Source organism: Balearica regulorum, chromosome 8 (genome assembly GCF_011004875.1).
Source record: "Balearica regulorum gibbericeps isolate bBalReg1 chromosome 8, bBalReg1.pri, whole genome shotgun sequence".
Classification (NCBI taxonomy): domain Eukaryota; kingdom Metazoa; phylum Chordata; class Aves; order Gruiformes; family Gruidae; genus Balearica; species Balearica regulorum.
In genome coordinates, this window is record NC_046191.1 from 13,789,929 (window position 1) to 13,810,174 (window position 20,246).

A 20,246-nucleotide genomic window follows, 5' to 3' on the forward strand; every position below is an offset into this window, starting at 1 on the left:
AAATACTGTCCTAGCCTTTCTTAAACTACCAGAATAATTCCTAATTTTAAAAGGGATAAAAATAATTCCTTCTATTTCTACAGCACAATACATACATTGCTAATTATCTGAATAAACTACTTCAATTTTCAAGCCTTAACTTTTACTTCTCTGTGCAGCCACCCTAAAAAGATGTATTCTCAAAGCAACAATACGGTGTTCCAAAAGAAAAAGCAAGTAACAGTTATAGAATTATTTAAAACATACCTACATGACTACATATCTGCAAACTATCTGAAGACAAAGACAACTTCTGTCTAACAAGTGGTTCCAAAGACTTCAATGTTACGATATGCATACTTTAAAACACTGAATGAAACAGCTGTCTCAGGAGTACTCATGAAAAAAACTATTACTCAATTAAACAGAAACATGATTTTCTTTAGCTATTGCTAAACGTTTCAGGAATACTTACCCACAAAGCTCATATTATGTGTATGTGTATATATATATACACGCAAACCTATGTTTCTGAATTAAGAAGCAATTATGATTTCCTAAGATATCAGCACTGTATTCCAACATAATAGTCACACAAGTATGGCATTTTCATTATGTGGAACATTGACAAAAAGATACTGTTGCAGTTCATCAATTTGTCATTCTGATGTACTTACAGTGCAATGCTCCTTGAAGGAACAATCAAGGATGATACACAGCACAGTCCTCCTCACCCCTATAGAGCTAGTTCTATACTGGCTGGATCAAACCTGCACTTCAACAGACAATGGCAAGACAGACTGTATTGCATGTAGTCTAATATATGCAAAGAGCCAATAAATATGCAAAGAGCAAACATAGGATTTCAAGAGAATCAGCTTTTTAGCATGAGCATTAGAGCAATAAGAAATTTCAAGTATATATAAAAAAATAATCAATTGATTCAAATACTTGACTATTTACAAAAACAGAAGTTATCTGCTCTGCAGGAAGTTCTCAACCACTCCCCACCACTCAAACAAAACAGCGTTTTAAGGACAGATGCAATTTCTACTATGCATACCACATTGACTTTTCTACACTGAATTTTGAAGTGGACTACTTTAAACTGAAGGCTTAAGCACATTACACTTAAAATATAAATTTATAACTAGTCTGAAAAATCCATAAAATAGTTATGCAGGAACAGTTTTGAAGTATTCAATTAAGAACAAAAGTTATCTGTTATAGCAGCTGCACAGGACTGAAACAGTGGTCATGTATAAAAGGAAATTTCACTGTTAATGCAATGGAAGTATGCCAAAAAATCACCTTCTTAAACACATGCAGTTTTAATCAAATAGAAAGAAAATTAAGGTATCAAGATTACTGGTGCTAGGCAGCAAAATACAATGAATGAAAGATCCTCCATCTACAACTATTCTGCAAGAGGGGAAAAACATGCTAACGACAAGTTTTTAAACTCAACAAGGTTTCATGGGGGGGAAAAAATATCTTATTTGTGTACAGGTACCTTGATTCAACGTTGCAAATCAATCCTATAATTCTTTATATACCCACATATCCAACTTACCGACACAGGAGGTTTCATATTATTTATTGTAAAGCACAAAACAGGCATTTTAAAAGTGATAAAGAATACATTGAAAAAGTACATTTATATCACAAAGCATTGACCACATAATTGCAAATACATTTGCTGGAATGTGTACATCTACACTAATACTAAAAACAAACCATTTTCCATTTCTACACAGAAATATTACCTCCTATCAGTAGTGATAGATATTTTGTACATTTTCAAAAAACACTATTTTTTTAACCAAACAAAATTAAGATCTTCATCAAGGCGTCTGCATCCATACATTTAACAAAGGTTTTTTCCCCCACACAATGAAGCAAATACTGTATTGTCCACTTCTTATTATTGGCCCTGTGCAGAAGAGATACATAAGAGATACACAAAAAGTTAAAGAAAATCCTTTAAATCGAGCTAACTCAGGAGTGAAGCCTTTAAGAAAGAAAAATTGGTTAATGTAAATGGTGGTGGCTTCTTGCATGGTTTTCAAAACCCTGGGAGGAGAAAGTTTTTCTTTTTAAAAAAAAAAACCGTAATCACCAAACATATGGATAGATACAGAACTCAAGTTATCAGGTAAACAAAGTCATCTATTAATTATTCTGATAGTTATTTTGCTAGAAAAAAAGATGCATACTCCAAAGGTAACAAAGCAGGAGACATGCATAAAAATATCTATAACCACTGAAACGGAAGCCAGCCAAAAAACACTTAAAAATTTATACCTGTGGTGCTGGAGGATGTTGTGGCATTCCCTGTGGGCTTGTCTGGGCGTAATACGCTGCCTGTTGTCTGTAGTACTCAGCCCATGCTGCACTGTAATCTGGCTGACCACCGGGCGGAGCCCCAGCAGGGGCAGGAACTGCTTGACCTGTGAATAATTAAAATTATATAGCTTTGTGGCTGCAATAGAGGTGAGAAAATTTCAAAATCACGCTGCCTAACGAACATCACCTAGCTTCTTGCAATATTCCTCCAAGGCTTTTAAATAATCTTGTGGCCTTTTTTTACCTAACCGCTCATCCTATTATTTTAATGTAATGATTCCCACGTGAAGCAAAACTGAGGAACCGTAAGGGCAGTTTTTCCACCTTTTGACTCATATTCCAGAACAAAAGTCTTTAAAGCCTGCTGACCTACACAACCAGTAGCATTTAAATTAAAATACAGGTCAACAGGCAAGATTATTTTTTGTATTCCACCTACACTGACTGTCTTATTGTACAGACTGCACTAATTAATTCACCAGATGCTAATTCATTCACTACCCCAATTTTGGCCTCCTTAATGCAACTGCTAGGTTACTGAAGATTACATTTTTCAAAAAGAGCATTAATAAATGTAAACCTTTACTCCACCACAGGTTAGTCCTGAATCTTCTCCTTCCAACCTTTGCTTAAGTTCCGATCCTCTAGAAATAGTGATGTGTACACAAACACACGTACACATACACTCTCCTCCACACTTTACGGCTAAGAACTACCAGTCCTTCCAACAAAACCAACTTGCAGCTTAACAGCTCTATAAAGGCAATAGACTAATACAGAGGACTCTTTAGTGTATCCAGAAAAAAAAAACCAAACAAACTACAGCCAACTGCTTAGGACCTCAGCCATGCTGTTCTTCCAAGGAAGGTTTGTCACAGACATCTTTACTTCCTCTTTTCATTTTCTTATTTCATCAAACATGCTCCACTTATTACTACTACCTTTTTCACAATTTTTTTATCTGAAAGGTGCTTTTACAATTACTACTGCAGAACATACCTGACTACAAGCAGAACACCACACTCTATCCTCTATCCAATCATCTGTCCTCACACTTGCATGCATCCAGACAGAAGGGTTTTATGTGTTCATTAGAAGTTTCTTGAACTTCCAAACCAGAACAACTTTTACTACCGTGATAAGACATTTTTGTGATCTACATTCTTAAAGGGTTATTTTTTCAAATCAAAGTTTTACAGTCAGAATTAGGATATTACTGAAAACTCACCACCTCCAAGTTTTTTTCCAGGATACTACAAAAAAAGCCCAAAACACCACATCCAATCACACTACATCAAGTAAATCCAAGCAAAATGCAAGCCTGCAACCTGTGCAATTCCACGTGCACCTAATCTTCTGTTCTGCTATGAAGACAAAGGGGCAGCTTCCACACGACAAGGGATCAAAGTTTTCAGTCCTACCTGAAAACATCTCACCTGTTATTTGGATACAAGACCACTGAGCAACTTTCTGGGAAACACAAGTATCAAAAATTATAACGAACTGTTTTCTAGGGTATGAGATAGAAGGTTGGGTTTGTTTTTTAAATACTTTTACACAGCAAATTTACATGAAAAATACTAGCTATCCACACTCCTCTTACACAGAAGTGTATTCTCCCAATCCTCTTAAAAACATTAAGTGCGAGCAGAGAATCTGAACATTTGGCAAAGCATTATCCTGAACATCTTCAAAATATAATCTTCCATTTTCCAACCCGCCATACAACTTACACAGCTTTTTCACTTATACCGTAGTTATACTAAAAAACCCCCTCTCCATCACTTTTTTGGTTATATAGTAAAAGGAATTGTTCTCCTAGAAAAACTTACTTCAATTTCTTCAAGTCTTAAGAACTGAAATCACATTTTACTTATTTATACTTATAATTTGTAACAACTTACAATTTACAATTCTGATCAATTATCTTAACCAAAATGATCTTTAATATGGTTACAAATTATCCCAGGATACACTTATCACAAGTTCACTTAATTTATGAGGTAATAATTATAATCACAAATTATTTAGCTATGTCATACCTGTCTGCACAGCTGAATGTCAAAGATAAGGCATTTTTTGTGCATTATGAGCCAAGAATCTTCTGACACTCAGCCAGCTATCCCAAGGCAGTGTTGAAATTCAAATAAATCAAACATAGGATGTTTAACATCTAATAAAAGATGTCAAACTAGACTTCTGTCCCAAAATGCATTAGTAAAAATTCAAAGTATTTTAGCTGCATCGTTCTCCTACCAAGTACTGCAAGCAATCCTGAACCTACACACGGAATTCAGCAGTTTAGTCAAAACTCCTTTTCAGTGTACAGAACTGCACTGAAACAGTACATGCTCATTACTATCCAGATTCAACTGGAACACTAACAAACAAGATTAATAAAATACATACAAAGGAAATACAAGAAAAACAGAATACCTTCCCATTAAGGAAGGCTAAGAAAGAAAATGCCAGATAAATCTACAGTTCTTCCACCGTGCAAATCATCAAGGGTGATTCTAATAAGTGAAAACTGTCCTTTGTCCTCTTCCTTGCTACAATTAAAGAACAAGTTGCACTATTTTAGTATGGAATCCCTTAACTATAAATCAACTCCACGATATATTAGAATGACTTTAAATGATAAATTTACAAACTCCTATGGTAACATATAGATCATTTATTAAAATATGGCATCATGTTTAGAGGGAGGTGTTATCCTATGGAGATTTTTAGGGTCCAGTTACACAAATCTTTATTTCAGCTCTTGTAGGGAAAAATAAAAATACTATGTCTCCAATTCAAGATAACAGCATCTACATGTCTGCAAAAGCTAAACTACTGTCTCGTTACCTGGTAATACTCAAGGGAACTTTAAAACAAATTTTCTGAATTTATCAAGTAGGGTACACCAGGCAAATAGATGGTCTGGGTCACCTACAAGATCCACATACAGTAACTTACCAGTGTGCGTAAATAATTTTACTAACTTTTCAGTCTTATTTTTAATTATATTTGCTACTAAAAGCAATAGTCACTGACCAAAACAAGAGTCTGAAAAAGAAGATGGACTTTGCCGTTATATTTGTGAGTTGGAAAACAGGTTATTTTCATACACTGAAAAAATTAGGAGTGTTCTTTGTGATTAGCCAAGTCATACTGCACCAGCAGGAAGCCACTTTGGAAAACAGTGTTATGGTTTTGATGGGAATATTCAGGAATGCTTTAGAGTTTTCACATCAAACATCTTAAGAGAATATCTTTCATACCCAAATTTTCAACATGCTGAAGAAGTAAAAAGTTCTCATGATTTACACAGTCAAGTTATACAGGTCCAGACATCAAGAGATCTCCTTCAGGCAAAGAACTCAATTTGAACTAGAAAAATGAAGATCAGAACTGTCCTTCTGTTCTTCCTCCTATTTGATTGTTGTCTTGGGATTTATTTTAATTTTGCATTTTAAGAGCAATTCTTTACATCTCCCAGTGTCTATCTTTTTTGGGTTCACACTCTTCTTTGGACTTGCTCCCAGAAACTCTCTCCCAACACCTTATAATTAGCTATTATTTAATTACAACATATGCAAGACTAGTGCAACCCAAACTTTGCTTTCCAGAGATAGCAAGTTAGAAAGATGGCAGAGCCCCTATCAACAAAATACAAATTCTTAAAAAGGCAGTGAAAATAAGCCCACAACTTTGCATTGAATAATGTGAGCTGAACTAACAGCAACAGTAAATTGAAAAAAAGTAGTTAAATAAACAGGAAGAGGAAAAATGGAAAGGCCCATCACATCTTAAAAATTGCATGTTTGGGAGTTCTGCTGCAATTTTCTTAGTCTGATACACAATTCTTGAAGTAAACCATCATTATGTATTCTCTTTCATATCATCACTGATGTTGTACCAAAATAAAGAAGAACAAAGGTAGTTATGTCTTGGCAAATAATTTGAGATTGGCCTGGTAGAAGGCTGGTAAGAGGAATTAAACACACTATTGATCTCAACTTCAAATGCTTTTTAATATTCCACAAGAAAACAGAGTGCAGTTGGAAGAGGGCAAAAAACTCAGCAAACCCTCCCACCCAAACAAGCAAAAAAATCCAAACTAGATGCTGCTATGTGTCTGGTCAGAGATACCAACGAAAGCACTGGCATTCATCGGCTCACTAGTCCTCAGTATACAAATTTGTATCAACAATATCCATGGGAGGGCGCTGTGGACAGTAACACTGACCTGCAACACATTCCCGTGATTTAAAAGATAGTAGCACCTTCTGCCAATGCATCAAGACCACCTATTCCTTCCTTATTCAGTAAATCATGACATCATCAACTTAAGCAAATACACTTCAGTTTTTCAAAGTATTTTGCTTGAGCTGACTTATAAAAGCTAGCAACAATATATAACCTGCAGTTTAAACAGAGCTCTTCAGTGCTGCAAAGCAAATACTACTTAAAAAAGGGCATGATATAAATGAAAGCTAGTTATGATGCTTTAATAACCTGGAACACAGAAAGTAAGTTACAATTAAACAAAATAATTATATGTAATCTTAAGAGCATTAGGAAACAACTACCAAATAAGACAAACAATAATGTCATAAAGTAGATCCAAGTTGAATTCCAAAACTTATGAAATATACTTTAAAAATATACTTAAAAATACTCAGATGGAAGTAGTTAAAAGATGTTGTTTCCTAGTGATCAAATATAGACATCTCATTAGGTATGAAGTATTTTTGCAAAGCTAATTGCTAGCATGAGTACAAGTCAAAGCCTTAAACACAACACAAATTATAAGTCTATTTTTCTGCAGGGTTCAGGGCCTCTAGCAGTATATGGCTCAGAAGACACATGGATTGTCCGTTTTTATTTTTTGGGTTAAAAAAAACCCACCACCAAAAAAATCAACTCATCAAACAAGATAAGCAAGTCTCCTAAAACACTCTACTATGCAACAACAGAAGAAAAGCATGCACACGTACCCATTTTTTTGTAGTACTCCTCCCAGGCCTTGGTATAGTCAACCTGCCCTGCTGGTGCTGGGTTTGGCTGATCTCCTGAATTACATTAAAAATAGCCAAAATAAAACTACTGGGTTTTGTTTCATACATAGAACAATTTACAAATAATCAGCTGAATTTTTCAGTAATAATCCCAAATAACATCACTCAAATCTGACACTATAAACCTATGTGGTAAAAGCTACTACAAATATAAACAATTAGTAAAAGACACCACAAAGAATCAAACAATTGTTTAAAGTGTTCAGCACATTTTCAAGATTCAGGAAGCGCACACCATTCACAGTACAAAATACTACATAAAATTTAAGTGGTAAGCCTCATCCAGGCACAACAATTATATTAATACAGCTAAATACTACAGCAGTAATTGTCCTAAAACCACTGGAAGTGATGCAACTGTTTAAGCAAATGGCAATCAACAGTTTAGCTCTTTCCATTTTTACTCATGACTAACTGCACTATGTAGACGTCATTACGTCAGCCCAAGTTGCAGCAAAATTCTCTTTGGAGTATATTACAAGATAAATACATTACCCTTATTACTGCTGAAATTAAGAAAAGCTATGTTCAAGGCTATTAGCAAGAGTTTTCCAAGAAAACCAGCTACCTTACAGTTAGCTTATTCAATAGATGAAGACAACAATAACAAATAATGGGGCACCTATACCCCCAGCAATGAGAAATTTATTCATTTTACTAAACCGCTACCTTGTCCATTAGTTTGGGTTGTAGCTGGTCCACCAGGAGGGGCTGCAGGTGGTGGCTGTGCTTGCTGCTGATAGTAGTGAGCATAATAAGCTGCCCACGCTGCTGAATTGGGATCTGTTCCTGGCTTACCTATGGGAAAAAAAAAAAAAAAAACAACCAACATTTATAAGAGTAGTACAAACAGAATGCTGTCCTGAATTAACCCTGTCCCCTAAGCACTCATATTTTCCTCCAAGGAAAAATCCTTCTAAACTAAATAACCATGTACATCTTTCAAGTATCCTTTCTTTCTAGCATAAAATTTCAATCCCTTTTCAGACAAGTGTATTGTACAAAATATGCTGTCATAGGACTCATGAGATATAATCATTCTAGAACCTTACTACTACAACGCCATGTATTTATTTTTAAATGTGATAAACAGAAACAGATTTTAAAGTTTAAATAAACAGTCATATTACTAAATGGGAGCAAAAATGAATCATTCCAGCACCAATTTCAGTGATTTTACTTTTGTTATAACCTCACACTAACGAGACTGGCAGAGGTGGAGGAGGCATGTCAAATATGTATTTCTGAAACAGAAGAATACAAATCTTACTAGGTATTTGCAATGCTTGTCAGCTAAACTTTAAAGTAACAGTAAAAAACAGAAACACGTAGTATTTTAAGAAACTGAATCCCCATGCATGGCTATAAAGCATCACTGTTTACTTACAGCTCTTTAGTATAACAAATAACAGCTGCAGAAGATGCAAATGTTGCTATCTCCACACTGTCCTTATTTTTAACTACATCTAGGTAGGCCAACAATGCTGCTTCCTAGAGCCTTATTTCTCTGTTTTTCACATAGAGCCATTTCGAAAGGCTTATTCTTGCTGAATCAGAGATTGAGCACATTACCAGACTGGCAATCCACAAAAAGTGCAAATCTGCTATTAGAGAACATAATGTTCTACAACAGAACCAGCATCCTTTAACATCATTTAGATCCTTAAAGACTAAAAATATCTGCAAAGAAATGCAGCCAACTGAGGAAAGAATTTCACATAAAGACACTGACACAACTGATACTTTAGAATAACTATATATGTGAATGAAGTATATTTCCCCCAAAACTCAAAATAGGCAAGGCAGTGACTAATGGAAGAGAAAGAAGAAATCCCCTGAAAAAAAGGCCTTCAGGGAGAAGAAATGCATAACACAATCAATTTCTTGCAATATCTCATTTAGCATTAAGGTAAGATGTAACCACTTAAAATGCACACAGTAGTATCAGCATACAGAAAACAATGTTAACACGCTGTTTCCTTCTTAAATTACACTGCTTCCATCAACAACAGCAGATTTAAACTAATACATACTATATTCTACGGTTACCTGCAAATATCAAATAAGCCATTGCTCAGTTCCCCCCCTCCTTCCCCTTAGTAGCTACTTCTCTAGAATAGAAGAACACAGAGCAGGATTCATTAAATTTCCAAAGAAATCTGACTGCAGTAACTAGCTCCACTTTCACATGACAAGAGGCAAGCATGGTTCTGGAGAAAGTACCTCTGAAAAAAATACTAAAATAACCCATGTGACACTGAGCAACTAAGTGGACAACTGTACAAACCTCATCCAAATAAATGCCAGTTGAAAGAAACACCAACTTCAACTGCACGGAAGGAAACTTAATTTTTAAAAGTATTCATCAAAAAAAGGTGATAAAATCATCACCAAGATAGCATCAAGTTATTTGCCATTTTTCTTACAGATCTTTATGTGAGTGAGTTACTTTACAAAAAAATAAAAGGTGGTATGAAAAAGGCTGTAACATTTTGGCAGTGGTTTTGGATTAAATGACACTTTTGGTGTGCTGAAACTTCCACGTCAAGTCACTGTGAATCATTCTACTTTTAAATAATGACAACGGGCATTTTTAAATACTAAACTGAATGCATGCAGAGCAATATCTTTTATAAAAAGTTAGGGGAAATGAAACCAGAGATGGTTCTTTGCCAAGAAAGGATATACAAAAGGCTTGAACGTGAGTAGAATTTTCTGTAGACGCTAACATCCTCCAAAGCCCTTCCCTTTTTCACTAGTGAAGCTTGTGTCAGGACCCGTGGCTATCAGAAGATACTTACTCTATTTATAACAGAAATGAGATCTTTTGGCTCAAGTTTTGAAGCAGCTCTACCTCAAACAAATGAGGTGGAAGTGACTCAAGCATCTAGCCTTACCATGCCTTCTGTGACTGCAGTTCCGTTCCCCCATATGCTCTAGTCCAACCAAAGGATGTAACTTAAAAGCAGGACACTAAAACTTCGGGAAGTTGTAATTAAGTAAAAACTCCCGGTCTTGACAAAGATAAACAGAAACAGAAGAAACAGATTCTACAAAGATGGGTTTCAGAAGAAAATACAAAACTTTTGTAAGCAAAAGTTTGAAATACATAGTGCTAACCAGTTTTACTGTATTAACAGCAGTTCAACAGAAGTTTTATCCCTCAAAAAGGACTGAACAAAATACATTTGTATCACGATCTGAGAAGCAATCCTCATACAGGTCAACAAAAGCTAGAAATATGTAATATAGCATAAACTGTGCAAAGTCAGAATGAGTGAGATTCTAAGTGGCACTGTTTAAAATAAAATACAAAGTCATTGACTGTTAGGAAAAGAAAACATCCTCATTAAAGAGCTTCATGTAAAAACATCCATTGTAAGAAAAATGAACTGATTTGCACAAAATCAGTTAACCAAGAGTCTTGCAAAAAGTATCATAAATTGGGATGCAATACCAATAACATTTAGTAAAGCAGCATATTCCAACTGTAACAACTGAATTTCAGCATCTCACAAGCAATATGTAGAAAGCATAAGACACATGTAAAGTGACAATCAGTAAAAAAAGGCCTGGAGAATAGGAGCTTTTTCACATTTACCAGTGTAACACTAATTAATTGCGAAAACATATAAACTTGCAAGGACAAAATGGATGTGCTCAAAGTATATCCACATGACAGTACACCTGCGACATTTCTTACCAGGATCTGGTGGATTTGGTGGCTGCCAGTGTGGATAAGCATTTCCCCATCCTTGTGGAGCATACGGAGCTGGAGGACCACTATAAAAAGATCAAGTCATACATATGCAGTGAAAGCTAGTCCCAGGGTCACCCTACAAAAAAGGAAGCTGGCTGAAGCAGTACTTACTGAGGTGCAGGGCCAGGAGGCCCTGGATTATAAGGAGCTGGGTTATATGGTCCCATGGGAGCACCAGGACCTGGTGGCCCAGGAGGTCCATGTGGGCCAGGAACAACACCATGGGGTCCATGGGGAACAGGTGGACCCAATGGATTTACTGGACCCTGTAACAAGAGTAGCACACATGAAAATAAACCTTGAAGTCCTCCGTTTCTCAGCAGTTTAGAAGTATAAGTCTGAACACTTTAAGAATATAATCCAAAAGGTTTGACTGTTTTTAAATAAAGACATTTCACTGGACAAAAGTCTTTTTGAAGATTAATTAGGCTTATGGCTAGTTAAAGAAGAGAGTTAAAAGCAGCCATGGCAGTAATAGCACCTAAAAAGCTGCATTTATTTCAGTTCTTAAGGAAATAAAGAATTTTATAAATAAACATGGATTTTTCCACAAGTTACATTAAAAAAACCCCAAACACTAAAACAAGAGTATCAACATTTTAAAACAAACTGATACATCTAAATCTGGCTAATCTTGCCAATTAAATCTGTTTGTACAAAAAACAGGTAGTAAATCTCGTTACATACATACACACAAAAAAGTGCAGTGAATTTAAAGAGTGTAAACTTGGATTAAAACTCTATCTAAACATACTGAGACTGAAAAAGTAAACACAGAGTTTAGTAGCTTTAACGGTATCAAGGATATCTTTGAAGTTGTCAAATTTTTCATCATGAGAAAGTGGGCATCTTCAAGAACACATTATTACAAAATACACTATAGTACACTGAAGAAAGCAACTGTTTCTGTCCATTTCAACTTTTTGCTCCTTTTGGTGCATCAAGTATATGTTTATATTACTTTATAGATTACCATTTATTATTAATAATTTATTATCTGATGAAGTAATTGGGAAGTAAAATGGAAGAAAAGTCTCAACAAAGGAGACTTGCTTCCTATTCTGTTTAGTTATAATAGTAAACCAAAATATAGTTATACACTCACTCCAATCTTTTCTTCTATAAGTTGTCGTGCATAATCTATTTGCTGAGGTGTTCCACGGATAGTAAACATCTTCATGTTTGGATCCGCATTAGGTGGAGGATTTCTTTGAAGTTCTATTCTAGCACCAGACTGCTGGCTTATGCTTTTAATAGTTTCACCACCTACAATGTAACATACAGTTTTTATGACAGGCATTAAAGCCAAAATACGAAGATTCAAATCAGATAAAGTCAACTGTACATGGAAGCTGAAGACAGAGAAGGAAAAAACCATCTATTTTTGAGCCATACAAGAACATTCTAACAACAATTTAAAAAAAGCCTTTTCAGTGTAGTATAGAGCTTTGGTTGCAATAAACTAGTAAAAATAAATTATGTTTTGTATTAAAGATCACAATATTGTTACTCAGAAAGAACAGCAAGGAATTCCTACAATGCTGTCTTTTCTTCCATTCATGTAAAGATGTAAGATTAGACATGAATAACAAACAGTACCCACAGTTATCAGTAAATACAACCTTAAAGCCTAACCTCCCTATGAAGCAGCAGGCAAGCACAGATTAAAAAAAAAAAAAAAAAAAAAAGAAACCCAAACCCAACAACAAAAAAACCCACAAACCAACCACCAGCAGCTGACCAGATGGTAAAGTCCACATTTTTTGCAGTGCACTAAAACCAGAAAGTTAAATTTCCTAAACTAGTTCCTCCTCTTACAGGATCCCGAGAAGTTACTTGTATCATTAGTAGGCACAAAGTTTTCAAAACAGGGGTCATTTGGCATTTAAAAAATAAATAATAATAAAAAATTTCAATCAACCTTCCAGGTCAAGAACTGAACTATGTCAGCCTATTTGGTGTGTCTGGAAAACACATTACAAACAAAAGATTAAGATTCATTTAGAAGCATACAGTAAATTATTTTTAAAACAAAATTATTTGAGAATTATTTTAATAAACACACACATAAGAAATTATTACAGGATTCCACTGTAAAACATCTTCACTGGAATATGTGAAAATTAGTTTTAAGAGTGAGTTATAGATGCAATAACACTAGGCTAATCAAGCAGTATCAAATGCAAGTTAATTGTAAGATACATCATCTAAGAATCTACCAAACACTACCAATGTAAATCAGTATTTATCACTTTAAAAAAATGGGTTAGATAAATTGATTTGTTCTTGACTTTTAACTACTGGGGTATATGGTTTGGTGAGGAAAACCTGAAAAGAATATTAGGAGTGTTAAAATTTAGCAGTATTATGTTGCTCTACTGTACATGAAACTATTTGCAAAGGCTTCTCTTGACATATCTCTCTAGTATGGCCATTTGTACAAATAGAAAAGCTGAGAGTTTAACTACATATAGATACATGTATATATAAGATATATTGCCTTTGCCAATGATTAATCCAGTTTTGCCAGTGGGAACAATAAAATTGAATTCTTGTAATCCACCAGGAGGCCCCATGTTCCAGTTGCCTTGGCCTCTACCCCTTCCTCGACCACCAGGCCCTGGTCCACCAGGGTTACCAGCCTAAAAAGAAAAAGCAACATTAGCATGTTCTATAAAAATTACTGCAAACAAATTATCAATGCCAACTGGTTACATCACATAAGAAAAAAAAATATTTACTACTAGCTTCGGTAGTTAAAAATAGTATCTTTTCCAGAAGACCTAAATTACATTTTAAAAGATGTTCTTCACAATTCTGCATATGAAAGATGAAGAAGGAAAGTATATGGAAGAAGTAGGAAGTTTTACATGTACAAAGACAGAATTTCTGTCTGCCTTCTGTAAGCACAGCAGTGGGGCTCATCTCAAAATAGGCATTTAAAGAGTCTTTCAAACACCGTTTACAACCAAAAGTAACAGCACATTGGCTATTAAGACAACAGAAGCAGCAGCTCTAAAATCAGTCAGATCAAGAACTGCCATGACTTTGAATCAGTATTATCATTATCACCCTGACACTTGCAAAACTGTAACAACAAACACTCATATTCCAGACTGAACTTTGAAGTAGATTCAAATGACACCATTAAAATATTTTCTGTAGTTACACACTCATTTTTAAAATTTTAAGTCTTTTCAAAAGTCTGGCAGGAGATTTTAAGTGGTAAACAACATATTATCCAACCTGAACACTTCGAAGGAGATCTGTAATAATTTCTGCAGCATGCTGACATCTGTCAGGAGGCCCAGTGATTTGGGCTATTCTATCTGGAGTTGTTCCATCATCTGGAATAAAAATGAACTATTCCAGTATATGTAATCCAGTAAATTTACACTCAATTCACAGAAACTTATGAACCTGTTACCAACCTGGTTTAAACTGGATCCTAACACCAGCATCGTTCTGTATCTTTTTTATCATCTCTCCATTTCTTCCAATTACAATACCTACAGCAAATCGTGGTATTGGAACCTTAAAGAGGAAAAAAAAAAAAAAAGTCAAGATGTTGATGATGCGCATATTCCTACCAAATTCACACAATTAAAGGGTCACATATTAAAATGGTAAACTAGGGCCAGCTCTATGCCACTTAAAGCTTTCTGAAGTGTTAATTTTTTAACACCAAGTCACAAGCCTAGCTAATACTGGTCAAAAGCATCAAAAAGAAGAAGATGCTATGCACTCTAAGTTCTCATAGTGGCAGCAATTCCAGTGGATATTATGCTTCTCATAATCAAAGAACGGAAGTTCTAACAGGCCTAAGCTGCAGATTCTAGCAGATGAAACTTTCAGCCTCACCTATGATGAGGTTATAAGCTCATGACTTGCACAACAGGTAGACTTCTGTAAAGGCCAAACTCTAATTTCTATAATGACATTATATACTTAGCCTTAAAATTTATTCGCTACAGAACTCCAGCTAGCTGAAAACTGTTCAGAACTGCTGATAAAGTGAATGCTGCGCACCATTTAAAGTCATAATTTCAGCAGTGATCAAGTAATACTTACACGCCACAATCACTTTTGGAATCTGTTTAAGAGCTTTCAGTGGTATTACCCAGCTTAACATTTTAATGTTAACATCTCAAAATACAGGTAACAAGTTTTTCAACCATGCTTACGTCTATCCCTTCATTTCCTCCTATTCTTGACCCATATTCGTTGCGCACCTCTCTAAAGCCACCTTGATCACGAATTAACTCCAGCACCATTTCCTTGGCTTGCTAAAAGAAGAATGAAAGTTCATTTAGGTACTGCAACATCAGAATGGATTTTAAAATGCTCTGAATTCTGAAGGACTCCTTACTTGAACTTTGTAAGGATCTCCAGTTATCCTAAGGGGCTTGTCTGCACCAGTGTTCTGTGGACCATCTTGAATCATGACCATTTTGACACCTGCCCGCTCCTATTTGACAGAAGGGAGGTCAATAATATCCAATCTGGATTTGAGTGGGTATCACATGTTTAAAAGAAGATATATACACACACACACACACCTGTAATTGTTTAATTGTCTCTCCACCCTTTCCAATAACTAATCCTGCTTTACTTGCTGGAATCATAATTTCTTGGACTGCATTTCCAGGTCCATCACCATGATGAAAGCCAGGTGCAGGTCTTCCCTTTTCAACTATCTGATCAAGTAATCTTTTTGCTGATCTGTGAAGAAATATGTACATTTATAAATACACTTATTCCTACAAGTATCACTTGCCCACATCTATTCTGCTTGGAAATTTTAATTTTTTTTTAATTTGAAAAGTTTCTGCAGAAGAAATATAATTACTATCACTAAGAGATGTGAGCCAAACTCAGTAAATCTGTTAACAGTAACTTGAGAAACTAATTGCAAGATAATGTGGTAGACCTAAAACCACCTCAATGTCAGAACACGAAAAGTGGTTCTTTACCAAACACACATAAGTAAAAGTTATCTGCTCAAACATGACCATCATCCTGGAATATAGTTACATTGATCAAACCTTAATTCAGAACAAAAGATGGAAACCTTGCTCTTTAAAAAACTAAAAAAAAAAAAAAATCCATATCAGAAGATTTGAAATTGTTACAGTTTATCTTTTTAAGTGCATTAAATAAATAAATCACCAAATGGAAAACTTTTTCTAACTTTGCTTAATTTCAGTAGCAATTCAGGTAATGTCTCATTTGACAGTAATTTTTCTTTAATCTACTAACAGTCAATCTTCAGGCTGATCTATTTTAAGTTTTATAAAATGGCACAGCACCGCGACCCCGGCTGTAAAATAAACCTAGTTTTAACACCAAGTACTGTGATAGATGTTGCTTGACTCCGCATGCAAAGTAAGGACATTTGTACTTTGTAACCTTTACTACAAGTGGACAAAAGCAATTCACCACACATGTCAGTTGTCATCAGAGTAAAATCATGGTTACAGTCCTAACATTAGTTAAAAACTTCTCCCTCTAATACATGAGCAGAATAAACTATAATTAGGAAGAAAATTCCCATAAAGGAATGACTTAATTAACAGCAGTCTGCTTGGCAGCAACATAAGAGAAGAATGCCATGCTACCTTCCCAAAGGAAAACATGTAGCTGCAGGCCTTACCTGCAAACATGAAGTAAAAAACAAAAACAAAATTAAAAAAATCATTTCTATCATCATCTTTCCTGAACACAGGAAGGCAAAAATTAACTTTGCTGATACATATTACACAAACATCACTCTCCTAACTTTTGGTATACGTTAATTTATACTAAAGACATTTAAGAACTCTGACGAGCTGGGCTTTGAGTAACTCTTACCCATTACCAATTTTCCAAGTTTTCACTGCGATCTTCCAATTTATAGTTAATACAGAGTTTCTTTTCAGCACACATTCCTTTCCAGCATACATTCCCACATCTCATTCTCAAGCCAAAATCAGTGCATGGTTAGCTAAGTATTATCTACAACAAAATTTGGACTTGAAAATGTTGAAGTCCCATATTTTTGTCTTAAAATTCCAAGTATGTTGAAGGCCCTGAACTTGCAGTTAGATCCTTTTTTCTTATGTATACATTTAACTGTCACTAGACTGCCTCTTCAGTAGAGGAAAACCATGTATTATGAACATACTATTTAGATACTATATTTAGATCTAAAAAACCCAAAGTGTATTGTACAGTTAAATATGAACACACGGAATTTGTTTTACTTACTGAACAGACTCTGGTGTTCCAGTTAGCATACATGATCTTTCAGGCAGGCCTCCACTATCTATGGTCATAAAATAAAACCAATTCAGTCGTAGTGTTAAGTCAGAAACAGATTATGAAATCAAACATAATATAGAAACTACTGGAAGTTCACTGAAGTAGAATAATCAGTGTATTGCAATATTTTGCATTTCTTTAGACCGTGATAATCATGATTAGCTGAAAACATTAAAATATACCTTAAATGAAGGTTCAGGCAACTAGAAGCAATCATCAGCCTTCTGAACTTTCTACCAAAAAAACCCCACCAAAATAAACAAAGAAAAAACCCAACAAATAATTACCAGGTGCAATCTGTATTTTACAGCCAGACTCTTGCTGTATACGCGAGATCTGCTCTCCACCTCTGCCAATTACTTGGAGAAAGAAAATACAGAAAGATTATTTGTATTAACAGCATCTGCTAACAGCCCTCACCATACCACAACACCACATCCATACTACTTACTGAATCCAACCATCCCATCTGGAACTTTGTACTCCTCTGTCATCACAGACCTACACAGAACGTTAAATCAAACAAAAGACAAACGACCATTCAGAGACCAAACTGGCATTAAATTTATATATAACCTCCTGTTAAACTGAAGAAAGCTAGTGCCCCCACTATCACTCGAGCTTACTTGCCTTCCATTAACTTTAAAAATCATTATGCAAGCACAATACTAAGTAAACTAATATACAAAAGTGACCACAAAAAGTTCAAGTATAACACGAATCAATCTAAGTTTTCCTTCATCCTCTTTACTATTAACAGATCTGTGATACAGAAAAGGCCAGTGTAGCATTTTAAGTTTCATCTGTATATCCACTGAAGTATGCTGAAAATACACACATTTCAGCATCTCATCTACCAAAACCAGCAAAGCATAATAGTTGCAAGTGGTTGTTTAGGGAAGAAATGAGTGCAGAAAAGTACTAAGTTGTAGCAAATGCAGATGACTGAGCAATACACTGTGTTAAATCTGAAAAGAAAAAAAAAAGTATTTTTTCAATCCATTAGTTTTTCTTTTTGTTTACAAGATAGCTTCCCCTTCAGATCTGCTTCCAACTTCTGGTTATGCTACCTATGCTCAAGTAATAAAAACCAGCAATGCATTTTCATTTTATTAAGCCTGATGCACAGCCTAGGCTGTGATGAGAAAGAGACAGCAATGTAGATGCATTTTAAGTGTTTGGCTTGCAACTGGCTGAAGCTCAATTTCAACAGATCACACAGAGAGTAATTTCTTCATGCATCAATACCACTTTTTCAGAAAAAAAAAAAAATCTTGAAACTGTTTTCTTTCAGTAAAAAAGAAAACTCTACATAAGATGTAGCGTAACTCTTACCTTTGCTGTTGATGCATCGGTGGTAGCTGATTTCCAAAAGCTATAAACAAATTTGTTAAAATTAAACTCAAACATGTAGTATAATTTACAACCAAGCTTCTCCTTTGATAACAAAACTCAACTTTTGTCCAAGGTGACCTTTCAGGAAGTTTTATCAAGAGGTTTAAAAACAGCTAAAAAGATTCTCAGCTGTTGCTAAGGTCATTGTCAGTTTCACAAAGCAGACTGCACTGCTTCAAGAAAACAAGATATAAACACTCAAACATTCTTTTGATCTTACTGATTCAAGTATCACCTACCAGAACACTGTTTCAAAATTCTTGTTCTGACAATGTTACACTTTTAAGGTTTTTTTTGGAAACAAAATAAAAATTACTTACAGTCATTCTGAGGAGCAACTTTCTTAGCATCTGGTTGATCTGCAAAATTAAGATTTTTAAAATTTTTTTTGCCAAGAAATTCAAGAAGTGTTTACACCTTTCAGTGTGAATTGTAACTTTCCAGAGTATTTTAGTCCCCCTTTCCTTTTTTTTTTCTTTTTTTTTTTTTCTCCAATTTCAGGGAGTTGATCATCTGAATAAAAGAAAGAATCTGACGAACACTCAGCACTTGGTTAGTATATCTGAAAAGATGTTAGGTTTTTCCATATTATCTATTCAAGTAGTTTAAGAAAAGGCAGTTTTCAAAACACACCGTAGATTGCTCATAGATACCCAGTCACTGAAACTTAACTAAGACAAGGAACAAAGTTTAGCTCTGTTGGTTTCTCAAGCTAATGATGCTTCTATAGTAAAAAAAGAAAAAAAATCAAATCCACACAAAAATCAACAATGATTTAAAGAAAAAAAATAATCTGACAATGACCACAAATCTAGATCAAACATCTGAAAATACAACAGTATGACATGACAATGCAATCTCAATCTGAATGTTGGTATGAAATTCCTATCCAAATATCAAGCATTTCATAGCATAAAACTTCAAAAAAAAGCAGATTCAAAGCAACTACATCACTACCATCCAAATCCTTTCTGTACAGTAAAGGAATAAAAGGCATAATTAACCTATATCTGAAAAGATAAGACTTCAGATGCTTCCTTCCCACCCCAAAATAAAGGTTACATGAACCACCATAATTTATGTGCAGCAAAAACTCAGACACATATTTCAAGAAATATTTGTGTCAATCCAGAAAGATCCACTAGTTTATGTCATGTTTACATACTAAACACAGGTAATAAATAAAAATTCCTGCCTTTAAAAGGAGAGGGCATTCCCTCCCAGTGTGTTGTACTGCTCGGACTTGTCCAAGAGCCATCTACACATAAAATAAAAAGAATACATTACATATATCATCTGAAGCATCATTAGCTCATTTTTGTATATTAAAAACCTCACCGTTAATAGAAAAAAAAACTTTATTACAGGACACAAGAACTCCTGATATAAAGCCTTAGTTA

At 34.9% G+C, this 20,246-nt stretch overlaps 1 protein-coding gene across 15 annotated transcripts in view; it reads right to left on the minus strand.

Annotated features, from left to right (window-relative positions):
- The window catches only part of FUBP1 (far upstream element binding protein 1), a 36,467-nt gene that overhangs the window by 13,876 nt on the left and 2,345 nt on the right, over positions 1-20,246 (minus strand). For 6 of the 15 annotated variants that reach the window (XR_012836518.1, XR_012836517.1, XM_075759697.1 and 3 more), the window contains exons 3-20: positions 20,042-20,104; positions 19,167-19,205; positions 18,787-18,826; positions 17,903-17,952; positions 17,739-17,810; positions 17,398-17,455; positions 15,711-15,873; positions 15,521-15,619; positions 15,336-15,437; positions 14,583-14,685; positions 14,398-14,498; positions 13,652-13,793; positions 12,257-12,417; positions 11,263-11,417; positions 11,095-11,174; positions 8,061-8,189; positions 7,311-7,385; positions 2,284-2,429 (exon numbers count right to left, since the gene is read on the minus strand). Coding sequence is in view for 13 of the 15 variants with exons in the window: in XM_075759697.1 (XP_075615812.1) it covers positions 2,284-2,429; positions 7,311-7,385; positions 8,061-8,189; positions 11,095-11,174; positions 11,263-11,417; positions 12,257-12,417; positions 13,652-13,793; positions 14,398-14,498; positions 14,583-14,685; positions 15,336-15,437; positions 15,521-15,619; positions 15,711-15,873; positions 17,398-17,455; positions 17,739-17,810; positions 17,903-17,952; positions 18,787-18,826; positions 19,167-19,205; positions 20,042-20,104 (1,778 nt within the window). In the remaining 2 variants the exon portion in view is untranslated. Of the gene's footprint in view, positions 1-1,291; positions 1,913-2,283; positions 2,430-7,310; positions 7,386-8,060; positions 8,190-11,094; positions 11,175-11,262; positions 11,418-12,256; positions 12,418-13,651; positions 13,794-14,397; positions 14,499-14,582; positions 14,686-15,335; positions 15,438-15,520; positions 15,620-15,710; positions 15,874-17,397; positions 17,456-17,738; positions 17,811-17,902; positions 17,953-18,786; positions 18,827-19,166; positions 19,206-20,041; positions 20,105-20,246 lie in introns of those variants that run through there. The other 9 variants (XM_075759702.1, XM_075759700.1, XM_075759706.1 and 6 more) reach the window with 5 other exon arrangements.